This window comes from Lutjanus erythropterus, chromosome 16 (genome assembly GCF_056507025.1).
Source record: "Lutjanus erythropterus isolate fLutEry1 chromosome 16, fLutEry1.hap2, whole genome shotgun sequence".
In the NCBI taxonomy this organism is placed as follows: domain Eukaryota; kingdom Metazoa; phylum Chordata; class Actinopteri; order Lutjaniformes; family Lutjanidae; genus Lutjanus; species Lutjanus erythropterus.
Genome location: NC_139332.1, coordinates 5259560 through 5279069, shown reverse-complemented (window position 1 = coordinate 5279069; position 19510 = coordinate 5259560). Strand labels below are relative to the sequence as shown.

Here is a 19510-nt window from a genome sequence, read left to right as displayed (position 1 = left end):
ACTTTAGACCAGTGTCAAAGTTCATCAATTTCACAGAACCATCCAATCTTGACGCTCTATAAACACAGGTTGAGATTTTTGTTAATTTATACTGACTGCCGATAAGCAGGGAGCGAACGTTCTTGGTCCAAACTGGCCCTGCAAGCATTAGTTCCTCACTGCAGGTTCACTGAAGGAAATGGATGACAATATTCCACAAACTTTGGTTCACAACAGCTAAAAGAAAGCACGGGAAAGATGTTGAAGAAATTGTGCTAATATACCAGTTGGAGGACTGGGGGATAAACAGTGGAGGTTAATGCAGAGTTAATCATGATAGTGTGATATCATCTGGCTTAAGACTACTAATTAATGTTTTTATTAGCAACAAATGTTACAGTGGTCATCATAGACAGTTAATACCCAACTGTGCAGCTCTACAAAGATTTGTGTTTTTTAGCCCTATGTTTTAGTTTCAGTTTGATGTATAGTTTGGTCTCACAAATCTCATCAGCACTGTTTTTCAGCCAAAAATCTCCCGTCAAGAACCCAACGTCAATTAGGCAAACTTAGGGCACTCAAGTACAGACCTCCGACAAGGCCAGATACCCCATCTCACAATGTTCACAAAAGTGGAAAATTATTTGTGTGTCCGCCCTGTGATTCAGATTTGTTCCAAAATTTAATGAATTCAGCTCAAGGCCCTTTTCCACCAAATTAGCTCTGGTTCGGTTCAAGATTCTTAGAAACTTGGTGCTATTTAGGAAACCAGCCACCAATTTTGAGCCAAACCATTGTCACTAAGGATGTCATCAACAGATTTTGCACATTACACAGTGACCTGTAGAATATGACATTCCCACTTTGGTTCCCAAGGAAAACATCAAGACATCTTTTGGTTCCAGCTTTTCCGATTCCAAACCCATCTATTTTTTAAGGAAATGCTTCAAATGGTTCAAACTTTGGTGTGCAACTAGAACGGGCCCAGATCCATGTTAGTGAAGAAGGCCTACAAGTTTCATGAAAACTGAGCCAGTAGTTTTTTTGTAATCCTGCCGACAGATGGCACCAAAGACATACCCTTTAGTGGAGGTAACTAGTTGGTGAAAAAAGTTCCAACCCTTTGTTGGCCCAAAAAAAAAAAAAAAAAAAAAAAAATCAAAAGATTCATTTTTGAAATGACTCATTTTTTATTTTGTACACGTATCTTGACTTTCAGTGTGGCCCTTAACTTGTGCAGGATCCCAGAAATATTTACAGAAACTCTGGGACTCCAGGAACTTCACTTGCATTTCGATCTAAGGAATGAAGTTCCAGTTCTGGTTTCTGAGACATAGATTAAGCCTTCCAAAAAGCCCCTGCACTTGAGGTAGTATGTATTTCTGTAATTGTCCAGCAGCTCTCAGGCTGAAGTTAAATTACTGATGTTACTGACTGGTCAAACACAAGCCTCCAAACTGCTACAGCATGTGTACAGGGTCATGTCTAGAAGGGAATCCCCAGCACCCCGAAAGATCTTGCAACAGTGATCATTTTAACCCAAACCATGATCTTTTGCTAACTCTAACCTGGTGTGTTCTGGCTCTATACCTGACCAGATTCTACCATAGCGTTCCAAGTTTCACAAATCTTGGGTTCCCTTCTAGACAGCTTTGATTCAGACTGCAAGCAAGCAAGCATTGGTGCTGGGATATCAGGGCTTAGCACAGGAATTTCTTTCATTGATGTTGACATTTAATAAAGTTGCAGCCGAATTCCTGAGACTAGTGTAAAAGTGTATAAAAATCGAAAAAAGAGGTAATAGAGATCAAGCGTTCAATGTGGTCCAGTACTAAGGTAGAACATCAAACAGTCATGAAGCAGTAAATTACAAAAGACAACCAGATGATGGCGCTGTCATCCATCTCATTGCACTTCTTTAATGCCTTTTAGGTCTAATTTGCTCATGTAAAGTTTGCTGGTCTAATCTTCACGGTTCTTCAGATGCAATGGAAACGCACCAAAGGGACTGTGAGGTCATTTAGTTCCTGAGTTGAGTTCCTGGGACTGTTTGGTTGAAAGTCTAAGTGCAGAATTAAGAGTGGCCTAACTCTAGGTCAGTCTAACATATGCATACTTGTGCAACCAGCCCCTGGTTGTGATAACGAGCAAATTCATTTCACATTTTTTCATTTTTTGTTCATCTTGTGCCTGTAGCAACTGACATTCAAATGAGTTTAGCTCAATTTATGATCATTCTACCAACATATTAATTTTTACTCAACGTTTTCTACTTTGTTAACTGGTTTATTTATGGCACCAGGCAACAACTCATCATAGTGATGACTTTAACAGGACTATGGACAACAGGGGTGCATGTAAACGTGGCCAATGTTACTTTTCCAAAATGGCTCTGGCTCAGCGCGGCCCGGCACGTCGGCCGGGATGACCGCCCGAGCCCGGGTGCCTTATTCCCCCCGTTCACTCTCTCCCTCTGATTGTCTGTGCATTTATTTTTGAGACTGTACAGTTTGTGAGGTGTGTGTGTGAGGTCCGGGTCATTCAAACACTGCAGCAAGTCTATTGCTTTGATAAAAGGCATCACTTCACAGAAAAGAGAGAGAGAGAAAAAAAAACACAAGCTGCTTTGAGGAGTAGTGTGAAGCTCGAAAAAGCGAGATATACAAAGCAAATGTGTGTCACATTGCAAACGACAATACCATAGCGAGGCTTTTTAGAAGAACAACACAAAAAAAAGAACATACCAGCTAAAATCAAAGAAAGGAAAGAGAGCTACGTTTTCACAATCTCACCAGCTTTCTCAGTGTACCTCGCTGATGATGAGTCATACTGTTTTTTTTGTTTTTTTTGGGCCCGCCAATGTTCACAAATCCCACTGGTTGGTCACAGTGGTGGGGTCTGACCCATATCTTATCCAGGCACACGCATATATGCATACATGTGCATGTGTACAGTATGTGTACTGTATGTGCTGTATATGTGCATGTTTGTGTGTTAGTGTATATGCATGCCATCATAAGAGGGTGGTGGGCTGTTATACAAACATAATGTTCATTTCTGCATGTAAATAACAATACAGTTCAATCAGTCATTTCCCCAACCCACCATAGCACCATGACGTCACTGTTTCAACACACAGTCTCCCGTTTTCAGAGAGTTGTGAAAAAAAACAAAAGAAAAGAAAACGCTTGAAATCATTGTGTGTGGGACCCCACGGCAACATGACCGAGATGAAACATTTAAAACTCATTATAGAAGCTGCTAACGTGGACTAACACGTGAGCCGGAGGGGCGACTCGGCGTGAGCGGCATGCACTAACTAGCATAACCAGTCAAGTCTTATATATCGCTATGAAAGCCCAGCAGGGATTCAATAAGGAGGGCATCATTCACTTGGTTTTGGCACAGCATGTGGCATCGTTACACAGAAACAAGTACTATACTGTATGATTGTCTTTTCCTGACATCAGTGTCATTATGTGCTTTAGTTTAGACCTGACCAGTCTCTGGAGGAGATCATGAACAGACAAGCTCTTTTTTAATGCTTCTGCTTGCGTTCCTTTTTGATGTTGGAAGCCTGAGTCACCAGCGGGTTGGTTGGAATTACAACCATTTGGTGTCTCCATGGTCTGGTTTGGAAAAAGAAAGACAGAAAACACAGACACAAGTAAGATTTTCTTCACCCGGATAGTCTTCTTTTAAAAACGCAGCTACAACAGCATGTTAGAGCCATGGAGGGAGTTAAATTCATGCCCTGTAATACTTCTGCCATTCCATGTGCTGGCATTTATTTCCAGCTACAACTAACAATTATTTTCAGTGTTGATAAATCTATTAATAATTACCTGATTAATCGCTTGCTGCTTATTTCACTTATTTTATCTGACCAAATCCTCCAAAGATATTCAGTTTACTATCACATAAGCAGTGGTAGGAAAGTTGCTGGAATTTAGTAATAAGTTAAAGCGACTTCTCTCACAAGTATTTCAATGTCTTTTCCAATTACTGCATATAAAAGTTATTACTTTCATTACTTACCCTACCAGGAAAAGTATTTTTTATTAATACACACATAGCTGTATTATTTTACTGACAACTGACAATTTTTTATCATTACCATTGTACCCATTATCACAGTTAGGCGTTATTAATACTTGCGACCACTAGAGGGCAGCAACAATTAACATTCTTACATGTAAGCTGCACTTTTATTGTGTGTGGTTTAGCCAGGGGTGTCAAACTGAAGTTTCACCAGCATTTTGGTTGTATATAAACTTTAATATGGACCTGATCATTACAGAATTTGATGATATCCTATGGAAATTAAGTTGTGATTAAATTACCCGTTTTTTGAGTTGAGTTTGGTTTGATATTCTTCATATACAAGAACTTGGACGATATCCAATGGATATTAAGTGTTGGAGTTTGGTTTCAAGTACAACTTTTTTTTCTTTTGAAAACATCACCCCCTTTCATTTTATTGAAAAAAAAAAAAAAACTTCTGTAATGGCTCTAACATGCTGTCATAGTACAACAGCTAAGGTCATCCATGATATTTAGCGATGTTTGCTAGGTAGTTAGCACAGCACATTAGCAACTGTCAGTGCACTTTCACATTTTTAAATTCCATATTTAGCTACTTACCACAAAGGTAAGTATTGGGCAGAATTGTGCTTGTATTTTACTAAAAAATGAAATTGGGTGTTTTGAAGATTACAAATAAATTCAACAGTACTGTTGTGTAGTGTTAACAGATGGGATGTCAGAGAAAGGCTTCGCAGAAATGCCCAGTTTGCTCGCATTGGGTTGCATTGGGCTGTTCTGTTGTAAAGTTCAGATTTTTCCGACATCTCTGGAACGCAGCATTAGGACTCGACGTTGTGACGAGCGGCTACCCAGAGACTTACAAAGGAGCTGTTGTCCATTATGAGCGCTGCTGTTAACGGGTCAGGTCACAGTATGATGGTGAGGCACTGACACTCACCAGAGGGATGACTGACTATATGACAGTTAATCTACGTATTAACCAACAAACGGGTCCAATAAAGTCGAGCAGGTGGGGGAAATGCTAACAGATCACTAACAACGTCTTGTTTTGTGTGTCAGGTGAGCAGCCATTTTGAACTTTTCAACATAAAGGAAGGAAAATACAACATTTGCATGGTTTTCTAATGAATGAACAAGTGTTGATAAAATCACCATTATGCCAACTGTACAATCATCAACACAAAATAAATCTATAGTAAAATCCGAGGTGAGAGGTTATATCCACAACAATAACAACAACAAAACAAACCCAAAAAAAAAAAAAAAAAAGAGAACAAAATGCTATTCACATGTACCCGCACTGTAAGGAATGGTTCCATCCAAAACTAGACCAGAGAGCTACTCCTAAACTATGGAATGAAGTGACACTCAGTAGTGCTAATAGAGAGTTCGTTGTGACGGGCCTTCTGCTGGTTCCACCCCTGAGACCACCAGGGTTCCCAGGCGCTGACGTATGCGCACACACACATACACACATACATACATGCACGCACACACACACATACATTAAAATCCATTGGTCAGTCCTCGAAGACCTCCAGGAAGAGAGGAGGGAATAGCTCGGTAGGACACTCCACTTTCATGTGAAGGAATCGGCTGGCGTGGCAGGCGCCGATCATCCGCAGGTCCGTCACCTTCATTAGCAGCTTGGGCCAGAAATGCGCCACTTTGTGTTTGCGGTAGTTGATGTAATGTTCAAAGGCCAGTAGGAACTCCTCTTGGCAGCGCTCGATTCGCTCCACGCTACTCAGGCCCGACCGATCTGATGACAAAAGACGAAGACAATGTCATTAGTTAGTGTACTGTAGGAATTTAAATAGAAATGTCCACACTATCAATATGTTATCACACCCAATTCGTCAAATATAGCAGCTTGGTCAGTGGTACTACACTTAAAACTAACAAAGTAGATACCCCTCTAGTGTCAGTTAGCAACAATAAATATACAATGTCCAGGTACACTTTGAGAATAAACGTTAGGTTTAGGAAAAAATTGTGGTTTTTTAGTTGATATTCTTGTACTTCTGTGAAATATAATATGAAATCCAACGCAATGTAATGCAACGCAAAAAGAAGTCTACATTGACTTTTGGTTTCACAAGGCACACAAACCATGATTTTTCAGATTGAAATTCCTGTGTTTGTAACTTCATGTATGAAACATAATGTAACGTGAAAGCAGATTACCTGAGAAATAACTATTGCTTTACGCTCTCTGAAAATGTTTGTTGTTTAATTGTTTTCCTCAGTTAGTTTTAGGAAAAGATCATTTTGGGTTGAAATGAGTGACAAAGTTATATACAAGTTCACGTATTGCAACGTAACACAATGTTAAAAATAAGGTAACATAAGGTAAAAGAAAAAAGGTAACGCAAGGTAATGGGGGAAAAAGATTACAAGGCAAAATAAGGTAACAGAAAATAAAGGAACATTAGGTAACTGAAAAAAGGTAACATAAGGTAATGTAACATGATGTAAAAAGTCAACATTGACTTTCGGCTTTACATGGGACATGGTATTGTAAGTATGAAATGTAATGTAACATAATACAACATTATACTATGCTACATAACATACATATGTAACATACATACATATATAACTAAAGTGAATGTAGGCAGAACCAGGAGGTATATCTATAAACTATAATGAATGTTTAAAATAGGCAATTTGGGTATTCTACCCTCCCCCTTTGTTTCCTCTTCCAAACTAACTGGACTAACCTGGAGGTTTATTTACAGCCTGTCTAGTCACAGTTCACACACTTCCTGTGTTAAGTTTTCCTGTGCAATGAGGGATTATCAACAACATTTCTGATACGTTCACTTTCAGGTTCATCTCCAATTTAAGAGGTTCAGATAATCTGTCTAGACTGCTTACGACCTGTCTGATCATCCGACTTCTGCTGTAGTGATCCACGATCACTGATCACTGTAGTGAGTTCAATGTTATACATGATGGAAATGATGGCTGCAGCTATAAAAAATAGGTCCAAGTTGTAATAAACCAAGAATTACCTTGACAAGGCCAGATTCTCTCAGAATATTCTTACTTTTATTTCAAGTTTCATATGAATGTAATCAACAGCTACAATCATTGGATTCTCTCAGAGCAGCAAAGTAAATCCACAATGTGCTTTTGTTCTAATTGCTTTAATTTATGGACCATCAGAGGTGCTGTATCATTTTTCAGTTCTTCTTTTGCAGAATAACAACTGTAATTCAAAAAATGTGTAACATGATTTCTACTTCAAGTAGTTGCTGCAACTATGTGGTTTCAATCACTAGTTCAGTAGGTGAGCTAGCGCTACTTTTGTACCTATGTACCTAGCTTACTAGCTAGCTAGATAAATATGTTTGAGTTTATGAGTATATACAATTATTTATTTCATGAAATGTTTAATTTCAGAAGCTATTTTGGTCTAAAATGCAAGTAGTCTTTTTTTTTTTATTCTTCCACAAAAATTGTCATCTTTAAAGAAAACAATTATAGCATCAACTTTCAATCCAAAAACATTGGTTTTCACCCTCTAGTCTTGAAAATGGTATTGATTAAAGCACAGTGGCTGAGGGGCAGACAGATGGGCAGGATATCCCCATGTCATGTCTACATGTACACACAGCAGAACAGTATTGATCTTCAATGAGATGCGGCGCGTCACACAGCGAAATGGCACCGGAGCCAAAACCAAGCTATAGCTGGACAGTAAAGCTCCTCAGAATGATTATGGTGATTAATTGATTGAACTGCAGGTTTTTATGGATTTCATGTCAGAAAAATACATGTTAAAAAAAAAAACACAGTGTTCATACAATCTGTTCATGAGAGCAAATCATTATTTGAGAAATAACCATTGCTTTACTCTCTAAAAATGTACATTGCTAAAGCATACATTATATATATATATTTTCTATATTCTGTATATATATTTATAGGTATATATATATGGCTTCCCAAGAGGAAAAAAGAGTCTGGAGATAAATGCCAAGCTTTAGAAAAAGGCCACCAGGAATGTAACGGATATGTTAACGTGTTAAATAAGACTGAAAATCTTACCGGATGAAAGCAGGATGACAGCCTGGAGCAGAGCCACCTCAGAGTCATCCAAGTTAAAGGACGACAGTGACACGCCAAGGTCAAAGATGGCATCCGAGACTACTCCCAAGCCTCCGTTCTTAAGCTGCCCTCGCGTGACTGCCATCTCACCATTTAGCGTGAGGGTCTCACTCTCTGGGTCGTAGCGAACGGCAGCTCGCAGTGACATGATCTCCATGCAACAACCTTTCAACAGGATGATCTGGTCTTCACAAGGCAGCTGTTAGAAAGAGAAAGAGGAAAGCTTTGTTAGCAGAAGAATATAGCTAACAGCTAACCATAGCATACACAGCCTTGTATTTTAAAACTGCTGAAAAATTCAGACTCAAATAGTGTTCAGATAATGACAGATAACAGGGAATGATAAATCCTTTGAATAATTAAAGTCACCATTAGTTTACGTTTCTGCTATGAAGAAGCAGCTAACTGTTTTCTAGCTAACTACTTAAAAAGCTAATTTGACAAAACATTAGCATTAGCAATACATAAAATAAAATCTTGTTGTGATGGGACACTTATACAACTGCATTCAATCAAAGCCTTAATCAGTTTTTACTATATTTTTATAAAATTATGTTATCTAAAGGTTTGAACACTATTTTACAGTACAATCTGGATAAATATTAGGCAGGTGTTTAAAACAGTTGAATAAATAAGGCAATAATGACAGATAAAAATCTTTGGACATAAAAATCACAATAAATGTACATTTCTACAGTGAATTTTAGCATAAAGATGAAGCTAACTGTTTGATAGCTAACTAGTCAGACAGCTAATTGAATCATTTGCATTAACAATACATTAACAGTGAGCAGCTGACCCAGTAGTATTAATGAATTATCATGAGTGAATTGTTAAATAATAATTTCCAGCCAAAAATGGTACAGAAATGTTTTTGGTCAGCTCTGTTACAGAAGCAGAGATACTACATGACATCTCTTTTCCACAACCTGGAAACCTCCCTGTGTGCTTTAAGGCAGCTGTATATAAAATCAAGCTAATAAATTAGCTGAAGTAGACTCAATGTTAACTTTCTGAGTTTAGAGTTTGCTCTATTGCCATAAAACTTAACTTTAATAAACTTTTTTTTTCCAGCTCCATAAATTCTGTAGAGTTTTCTGGAACTATGTAATTTGGCACAAATTACATGTCAAATGTAGACAGGGTTGAATTTGTAGGGGAGACTGGGGGATACTGTAACAGGGGGCAAATGTAACTCTGATGTCGTGCATTGCGTGCCCTGATTGATTGTCTTGTCCTTATTAGCGAAAATATATCAATTGTATTATGAAATAGTACACATATACTATATTTTTCCTATATCGAAATATTGAGTATCCCAAGCAGTCTGTAAGCTATGAGGTAACATGTAAAAAATGCTACAATTGCCCTGGTCGCTCTTACACGTCAAATTACTTGCTAACTGCTAATGCTAAATAATGACTGAATATATAATTATTATTTTGAGATCTATAATGATAAGATATATTTTTTTGAAAATAAATACTATTTATGAATATATTTGAACCTTGGATGTGGTCTTTTAAAAATGTGATATCTATGCTAAACTTCTTAAAGTTATCAGTATTCTCTGGTAATCGAAACATGTACTGGTGGTACTGTTTATGGACGACTTCAAACATATTTTTGGCATATTTGTACTGTATTTTGGTCTAGTATGTTGTTGCCTTCACTGTAAATCCACTGTAATGTGCCTGCAGCATTATGAAGTTCAGTTCAGTTAGTCAAATAAGCAGCCGCACTTACCTCACAAAACATAGGCAGTTTTTTGGCAAAGTCCACCACTCGGGTTATGGCAGGGGTGATTATTTTTGTAAACTGACTGAAGGCTTCTATATCCACTTTGTTTCCTTCAGGTGCATTGACCATGGACGCTTGACCAATTTCCTCAGGCTGAAACAGCAAACAGAGAGAAGGTCAGTGTCTGAACAACCTCTCCAAATTTGAGTACAAAAATACAAAGCTCATCTATTAAGAACAGTATTAGACTTTATGTACAAAGACATAACGTATGTAACAAGCTCAAAGGTAACATGAGAAGGGTAAAGCATAAATGGTCAAATACAAAAATGGAGTAACTTGAAGGTGAGATAAATTAACACTATGTGAAGTGGTTTACTTTCGGTTTAGCAAGATTTTGACTAAGTGATGTGATGTAAAAACATAAAAATGGCAATAGTCACTACAGTATGGAAGCCCTGAGAGGCAAGTGAGAAAAAAATTCTGGTGAAGCGTTTGATCTAATGTGTTTTTCTCCTGTGTTTCTGACTTAAGAGCAGGTGACAAAAAGCTTAACCTTTCTAAATTTGTGAAACAGGTAGAATAAAAGTTTTTTGCCGTGCAAAAAAAGTTTTGATAGGTGAAAGTTTTTTTTTCAAGCGAATCAATTACTTGTTGCTGTAATACTCATTTTGACCACAAGAGGCTGAAGTGCACCACCTGCCCATGTTCCTCCAGCTGAGTTACAATTTCTTCATACACTCTAAACACAGTTTACATGTTAGCAAATTATGTCAGTGTTCTCAGTTTCCAGATTCATTCACTGATATTATCATGATATAAAAAACTGCAGGTACTCTCTACCATTAATATATCTCATTTTGGGAGTCACTGGCACAGACTAGCTGTGAGTGCGTGAAGAAATTTAAAGTCATCTGGAATTTTGAAAAATGATGCTGACCCCCAAAAAATTTGGGAAAAAAAAAGCTTTTTCCCACCTGTATCACAGAAGAAAAAAATGTATAAATGGATCACAAGAATGTTTTTTCTTACTTTCCTCTCAGAGCTTCTGTACTGTAGACATGTAACGCTCATATTTGTACCACACTTAAATAAATATATTATGCATGTAAATATATTCCGTATCCTCAACACTGATGTTGGTGATGAAACTATACAGGCTGAAAGGCCCTACATCGGTTGGAATAAGTATTTTCTCTGCTGTGTCTTACCTTAGTTTCCTTCACCCCCGCTGCACTCTGGTCAGAAGTATAGAATAAATTACATGTTATTTCATTAAGAAGCATAGCTTCCTCGACCTGTTGGATAATCAACAGGAATCGTGAAGTTTCAATGAAGAACCCGTGTCAAGCCAACTAAAAAGAAAACAAGTTAAACTGAGGACAGATGAAAGAGTGTGCAGAGAGAAAACAGGTGAGGACAGAAATCCAGGATGGGTTTCTATGGTGAGATTCAGGCTCAGGACCATGACTTCAAACAGGTCCTCAGAAACACTCCAACGACCGTCGACGACACGGAAATGAATTATTCTATTGTAAACAATGTATGACAGTTTAAACAAAACCCTTAAATGACTTCAATTAATCAAACTGTTTGTTTTTTTTACCCCATGTTGAAACACTTCATACTTGTAACAAGCTTTAGTTAATAGGTAATAAGGCCCTCATAAGATGCTTATTAACATTAATTTGTGTTAATAAGACTATGTAAGCATTGTGAGATTATAAGACTTTTATAAGCACTTATAAGACACTGATTAACAGTTTATAGACTATTTAAGATTAAGGTTAAAGATTAAGATTAATTAATCCTTTATTATGCACTTATTAACAGTTAACTATGTATTTTGGCGGTACCGAGTCTAAAGAATGAACAGTGCTTATAAAGGTTAAGTACCCCTTTATTATGCACATTTTAACAGTCACCAGATCTTTAAAAAAGAACAGTGCTTTTTAAGGTTAATTAAACCTTTATTCTGCACTTATTGTTGACTATGCATTTTGGGGGTACCTGAGCTAAAGGTTAATTGCTCCTTTATTATGCACTTGTTACCAGTTAATCATCACCTTTCTTTTGAACTATTAGTATTTTGAGGCTTTTTGTCTTTGTTGGACAGTGACAGCTGCAGAGAGAATGGAGAGGGGACGTCACAAGCTGGAGTCATGAAGCATGCACTGCACCAGGTGAGCTACTGAAGGATTTCATGAAAGTGGAGCCCAACTGAACTCAGCTCAGCTCAACTCAACTCAACTCAACATCTTTTATGAAACACCTTTCATATAACCATGCAGCCCAAAGTAAGGCTGGGCAGTATGGCCTAAAGTTCATACATTACAGTGTAATTTGAAGCATGCATGGTAATGTTATATCCTGCAGTATATTTGTTTTGTTTTTTTATTCAAACACATATGAATGTTAATAAACATCTTATGAAGGCCTTATTACTTATTAGCTGATGCCTTTTAGAAGCACCTTAATACAAAGTGTTACCCAACATTCTTACAGAATTAAACAGAAGTAGTGAAATAGATTTCACTATTTTTCTATGAACTGATGTGTGTGAAGTGACTTTTGGAAAATTTAGCAAATGTGACTTCTCCAGTACTCTCAAAATTTAAGAATACGCCGCAAATTCCACAACGGATGAGAACTCCTCTACCACGACCAAAAAAAACCGAGTCCATTCACTTTTACGTGAGTGTGCAAGTGTTCGTTCTGATCACGCCATAGAAACCCAAGATAAAGTCAACAGCTGAGACGCACTTTCAATCTGGACAGAGCAATTATACACTTGACAGATAAGAAAACAAATTAGTCAACAAAGGGTGAGGTGTGAAATCAAAAGCTACAAACACAAAGAGAGAAAAATGAAACAGCATGAAAAAAGCAAGTTATTATTAGTATTAGTGATTAAGGATCATTGCTCGGAAAGCCATAAAAAAGACAAGAATAAGATGTTCCATTATAAATTAGTGCTGCTGCGTTGAGGAACACACTTTTCTCCATCGTCCAGCTAATTCTCCCCACTCTACAAGGAGATACAAAAAAACACATGGACATATTAACACAGGGAACAGTGGAACAGTGGTGGAGGTGGAGGTGGAGGAGACAGGGGTACGATATGGACGGGGGGGGGTTCTGTGAGGGGTGGGACGGGGGGGTTGGGGGTGGACTGGATAAGGCAGGGTAATCAATACAATGAGGGCTGTGGTGAGGAGGGAGGGAGGAGGAGGACGTCTCACCAGGAATTTCCGCTTCTGCTTCCAGTGGTTGCCCTGGGCGTTCGTGGCCATATGGGCCTCAGTCACCATACGGATGAGGTCCCACTCCTCCTGGGTGGGCTCCAGTCGGTCCCACACCGTCTTCTGCAGTTCCTCCCTCCGACGGCGCTCCCGGTTCTCCTCGATTAGCTTCCGCTTGGCCAGCCTCTTGCTGTTGTCCAACACCACTGGGGGCGAGGGAGGAGGGGGCAGGAGCAGGAGAAGAAGAGGAAAAAGCGAGACAATGAGAGTGGACAGGAAGGAGGAGGAAGACGAGGAGGGAAAAGCATGAAATAATGAATCGGTGATGCGGTTTAAAATACAGGGCAAATGAAATGCATTCAATTTAGTTGAAATGTCGAGAATAAAGTCGAAATGTTTAGAATTAAATCAAAATGTTGTCAATAAAGTCAAACTGTCAAGAATAAAATTGAAATACCAATAATAAAGTCAAAATATCAAGAATAAAATTTAGATATAATAAATAAACTTAAAATGTCAAGAACAAAATTGAAATGATAAAATAATGTTGAAATGTCAAAAACAAAGTTGAAATTTTGAGCATTAAGTTGAAATGCCAAGAATGAAGTCAAAATGTCAAAAATAAAGTCAAAATATTATAAAATGAGTTCAAAATGTTTAGAATAAAATTTAAATATCAAGGATTAAGTAAATGTGTTTAGAATAAAATTTAAATATCAAGAATTAAGTCGGACATGTTGAAAATAAAGTTCAGTGTCGAGAATAAAGACAAAATGTCAAGAATACAGTAGAATTACTTATAGTAAACCAAAATGTTTAGAACAAAATAGATATATCTAATAAAATTTAAATGTAAAGAATAAAGTTGAAATGTCAAGAAAAAGTTGAAACATTGAAACGAATTAAGACAAAATGTCAAAAATAAAATAAAAATGTAGAGAATATTGAAATGTTGAGAATAAAGCCAAAATGTCCAACATATATGTATATATATATATATATATATATATATGTATATATATATATATATATATATATATATATATATATATATATATATATATATATATATATATATATATATATATATATATATATATATTATTATTATTATTATTATTATTATTATTATTATTATTATTATTATTATTTATTTATTTATTTATTTTTGCCTATATATGTTAAGTAAATGTCCAAAGGACAGTCTCCCTCTGTGGTCCCTGGGCATGTTGACACATTAAACACATTAAAAGAAGCAGACACAACTGGCCGTCTTTGCCTGTTTGACTTACAGTCGGTTGCCATTCCCACTGCAATGCACTTCTTGAAGCGACATTCCTGGCACTGGTTTCGGGTCACTTTGTCGATGACACATTTCCCCTCGTACTTACAAGCGTAGGTTGGGTTGAGATTCTTCTGGATCGTCCGCCTGAAGAAACCCTGGAGAGCAGACACACACACATGCTCAGAAACGCCTGGAACAAATTCACTTCATATAGAAGAAGTCTACACCTAACACTTTATAATAACCATCATTAATAAATGCTGAAATGATCTTTACTTAAACATTAGTTAATAGTTATTCATCTGTTAACAGTCAAATAATGTTTATATATGCTTTATAAACCATTTATTAAGGACTTGTTAAGTTTTATAAACTTGCAACTTTATAATGGCCGTTTAAACAATGTTTATAAACACTATACTCTGATCACCTCTTATCAGGTTTGATACAATATATAATATATAAACTAATTATTTTTAATTATATCCCAAAATAAACTTAATCTGGATTACAAATCCTAATAAAAAACTATATTTTTAATTAGCTATAGTGTTTGTAAGATACATAAAATAACATATATACACATCTAAACTGTTTCACTAACACAAAGAAGTACAAACAAAACATAAAAAATAAAGTCTTTCATGTTCTTAAAATGTACTGCATTTTAATTTGTAATGGACTGTTTCTGTTGTTTTTGTTTTTTGGCATTATTCACATTCCTTACTATCATTAACAAATGTTTAATATAGTATATTAAATGTTATAGTGTGTGTAATCTGATCAGAATGTTACTCTTATTGGCTTAATATATAACTTATAAACTAATTATTATACATTATGTTTCTTAACAGTAAAATAATTATCAGGTAGTTTATTAATGATGGTCATTATAAAATGTTACCATGGAGACTCGCATGTGTTACCTTGCAACCTTCGCAGGTAATGCAGCGATAGTGATAGCCTGTGGCTTTGTCCCCGCACACTACACATAGCTCATCCTTGTCCAGGTAACTTGGAATGTACCCTGAAGAGAAGAGCAGATGGTTAACATTAGATTTTACTGGTGAACAAAAAAAAAAAAAAAAAAAATCCCAAAAAACACACAGGATTTGTAGTCTGAACTGTATTTCATGACCACCGCAGTTTCATTCACCAGAGCTCTCACATCAGAGTTTAGTTGACCTAAAACTTAAATAAACTTAATAATAAGATCACATTTTTAATGTTTCTGTTATCTTTTACAAAAGGTTCTTCTTTACCTTCTCATGTAGGAAAAAAATTAAACTGCAATCGCAGGGGGATCAAAGAGGAGGATAACTGCTATTTATAGATAGATAGATATTTATAGATTATGTGCAGTAAATCTACTGCTCCTTTGTGCTGCTTTGAAACATCTGATTGATACGGAGAAAATCAAATATCACACCATTTATCAGATATCTCAATACTGATATTTATCAAAATTGGGAAAATATTCTAGGGATGCTTTCGCAAAATAATAACACTGATGTTGTTCATAAATAACTGATAATTGATTAAATTACAAAGTGGGTAAAGGCAGATGATAGAACAGCTAGAACAGACAGAAAAAAATAGATCCTTCCACTGTAATTCAGACTTTAACACCAGGAAAAGACAACACTTATATCACAATATCATGATAACCAAAATCTAAGACAATATCTAGCCTCATATCATGATATCGATTTAATATTGACATGTAGACCAGCCCTCGGGTTACATCTAATAATATTTGACTAGACACACTTCTACAGAAAGCACTGCTACTTCCTGTTAACTTATTTAACTCCTGACCCAATTTTGGGGTTGGCCTTAATGAGTTCAGTCCTTGACCTCTGTAATGACAGATGACCTGGAGTTCAAGAAACTGATTAATACATTTTTTTGAGTTTGTTAAGAAAGCATCGGCCTTCTGTTGCTTCACCACCAATCAATAAGGTGCCCCCCGCCTGCCCGCCTCAAACACACTCACAAACTCTGAGCATCAGATGCACCAAGAGCTGCCTGTCACCGCATCACGCCTTAAATCTTGGATTTACGCTTTATCAGACTTAATTTGAAAATCCCAGATGTCATTGATTCATTGATCTTGGATGGGAAGCTAATTACCAAAAATGTTAAAACTACAGCAGAAAGATGGAGCATAAAAACCATAAAACAACAGAAACAAATTAAATCAGTCAAGTCCAGACCTGACACACAGAGCAATTCTGCCAAAGCAAAAACAGTCACCTTTCTTATGCGCCCCCTGCATCCACTGCAGGTGAGAGAAGTCAGGTTTGATCTCAGGGAAATATTCAGGCTGGTGATGGAAGTGACTAAGAGGGATCTCCATGCTGCAAAACTCGCTCTTAAAAACAGGAGGGCCGCCGGCGTAAGAGCAGGAGTAGTGCTGGCTGGGCGGCCAAGCCTGCTCCATCATGCAGGGCGGATGATGGTGCAGGGGCTGGGGTTCACAGTGTCCGTACCCGTGCCCCTCACCTGAGTACATGCAGTGCTCCCCACCGCCCTGCACCATGTAGCCATCCATCCCTGCGTGAGGCACCTCGTACATGTCCGGCATGCAGTAGTTCATCATGGAGAACTACATAAAAAAAAAAGTTCCAAGTCAACTCCAAGAACAGCCCGTTCTCAAAAAAGAAACTCAGCTTCTAAAAAAAAAGAGAACAAAACGTCACAGAGCTTGACCCGACGTAGCTGCACAAACGTTTCATCCACCAAATCCACAGGCTACAGACTACACCTAACAACTGCCCCACCCGCCACCACCCGGCCGAATTGGGAAGCAGAGATTTATGACGACGTCGAGCTCTAATCTTACACTCCACAAATCCTCGATGTGCCACAGACAGAGGCGATGCCACAGATTAAGACCTCGCGTGTTGCACCTACAGTAAATACCATCCGACAACATCTGAGCCGAAAACAATCTTAAAGGAAAAATTCCAAGAAAACTTAATACTTTAAAAGCCTTTTGAAGCAGGGCCTCATATCGTAAGCGGTTCTCTTAACCCACGTTAACGTTCCTAACCCTCTAACCTTTAACCTGTGCATTAACTCCCTTCCTTATCCGGTGGGTATCTTAAACAGAATCCGCAAACAAGCTCAGTTAGGACAATGCAAAATAATTATTCCTGCCAACCATGTAGTGAATATTATGAGACTAAGAAGATTTAAACAATTGCTTTGACATTTCACCCATTAAGACTGTAACTGCAACTAAAACATGTTACTGACTGACTGACTGACTGAGCACTGACCTGCAGCTCAATGTGGGAATGACTGAGAATAAATGACACTTTTTAAAAGATCAACACCCCAAATAAAAAAGATTAAACAATTCAAGAAGTTTTATTTTAATTAAAAAATACGAAAATTTGAAAAAATAAACGGAAAAGAGAAAGTTAAATATTTTCTATTTTTAAAATTTATTGCAATGGACTGTTTTCATTGTTGTTTTTTTTGTCATTATTAACACTCCATACTATTTAAAATCTTTTTCATCTAAAATAAGAATAAAACTATGCATACAAAAACATGTACATACATCTAAACAGTCCCATCAATTCCATGAAATTCTATTCACATTCCGTAGTATTTATACTGAAATCTTACTAAATAAAAACATTTTCTAAAATAAGAATAAAGTTACACATATCATCACATGCACATACATCTAAACTGTCAGGCGAACACAATTATCAATGTAATGAAATTTTATTTTTAATTAAAAAAATCTTCTTAAATTATATTTTAATGTAATTGTAATGGACTGTTTTCATTGATTGTATTAATAATAATAATAATAATAAACTTTCTTCATACAGCACCTTTCATACAAAGCATGCTGCTCAAAGTGCTTCATAAAATAAAAACTATGAATAAAAACAGAAAGTACAATATATATACATACATACACATATAATAAAAATCAAGCAATAATTTCACATTATTCACATTCTGCTCTATTTATAAAAGAATATGAAGTTAAATAATGAGATTTCAATGTTGCCCTCTCTTTGGTTGATTGATTGATTAATTGGGACTGTTTGAAGAGATAAATAAAATATAAAAATTCATTTATATGGAGAAAAAGAAATAAAACTTTTTACTATTTTTTAAAATAGTAATAAAACTATGCACATAATAATAAAAACGATATATTTTCTATTCTAAAATTACATTGTATTATAATTGCAATGGAGGGTTTTTATTGGTGATTTTTTTCTTTAACATTACTCACGTTCTGTACTATTTATAGTGAAATCTTACAAAATAAAGCTGTTTTCTAAAATAGTAATAAAACTATGCATATAATAAAAATAAAGTTTAGTTTTTTTTATCCTAAAGATGTATTGTACTGTAACTGCAACAGATTTTATTTTTTGACATTATTCACATTCTCTACTACTCAAACTCAAATCTTATGAAATAAAACTATTTTCTTTAAAAAAAAAAAAAAAAAAAAAAAACTTTGGAAACTTTTTTCTGCCAACAATAAGCACAGCTCCACATCACAAAATCAATATTGTTTCACCACCGTGTCAGACACGCGAGCGGCACGCTGAGTGACACATTGCGTGATCTGTTTCAGATAATGCACCTATTATCCTAGACACCGGGCCGCTATACTCAGCCATATTGATTAGGCTTCCTGATCAATAAGGATGGGATAAGCCTTATGGCGGTTGGGGATTCATAATGCCTTCTTCAATAATGTAGCAAGGTCGCTTTATGTGCCTCAAAGTGAAGCCCTTTAGAGAACAACCTGTTGTGGTGCTTGTTCAGTGCTGTCACTACAGGCTGAGCGTGAACACACACACACACACACACATGAACAGACAGAAAACCTACAGAATAACAAAGGAGACGTTTGTGACTGTCAGGACTTTTATGTTAACTTCAGGTTACTGATGACAACAGAAACTAGTTAGATTCAACTCTAACTAATTTATCAAGCTTGTTTAATGTTAGATTTTAGTCATTAGGTGATTACTTTCACTTTTCATTTGTACTCATACTCTCTCTGATATTATAAACATATTTTTCTGTCTATTTACTAATTGTATGCAAGCTT

General features: G+C 36.5%; 1 protein-coding gene across 4 annotated transcripts in view; it reads right to left on the bottom strand.

Moving 5' to 3' along the window:
• Positions 1-4800: 4800 nt before the first annotated feature.
• thrb (thyroid hormone receptor beta) overlaps positions 4801-19510 on the bottom strand; it is a 181031-nt gene continuing 166321 nt past the window's right edge. The window contains exons 1-8 of one of the 4 annotated variants that reach the window (XM_084738627.1): positions 16666-17341; positions 15336-15436; positions 14417-14564; positions 13125-13330; positions 11094-11180; positions 9889-10035; positions 8083-8341; positions 4801-5788 (exon numbers count right to left, since the gene is read on the bottom strand). In XM_084738627.1, coding sequence (XP_084594753.1) covers positions 5547-5788; positions 8083-8341; positions 9889-10035; positions 11094-11180; positions 13125-13330; positions 14417-14564; positions 15336-15436; positions 16666-17011 — 1536 coding nt within the window. In that variant the 5' untranslated portion in view covers positions 17012-17341 and the 3' untranslated portion in view covers positions 4801-5546. Of the gene's footprint in view, positions 5789-8082; positions 8342-9888; positions 10036-11093; positions 11181-13124; positions 13331-14416; positions 14565-15335; positions 15437-16665; positions 17342-19510 lie in introns of those variants that run through there. The other 3 variants (XM_084738628.1, XM_084738629.1, XM_084738630.1) reach the window with 3 other exon arrangements.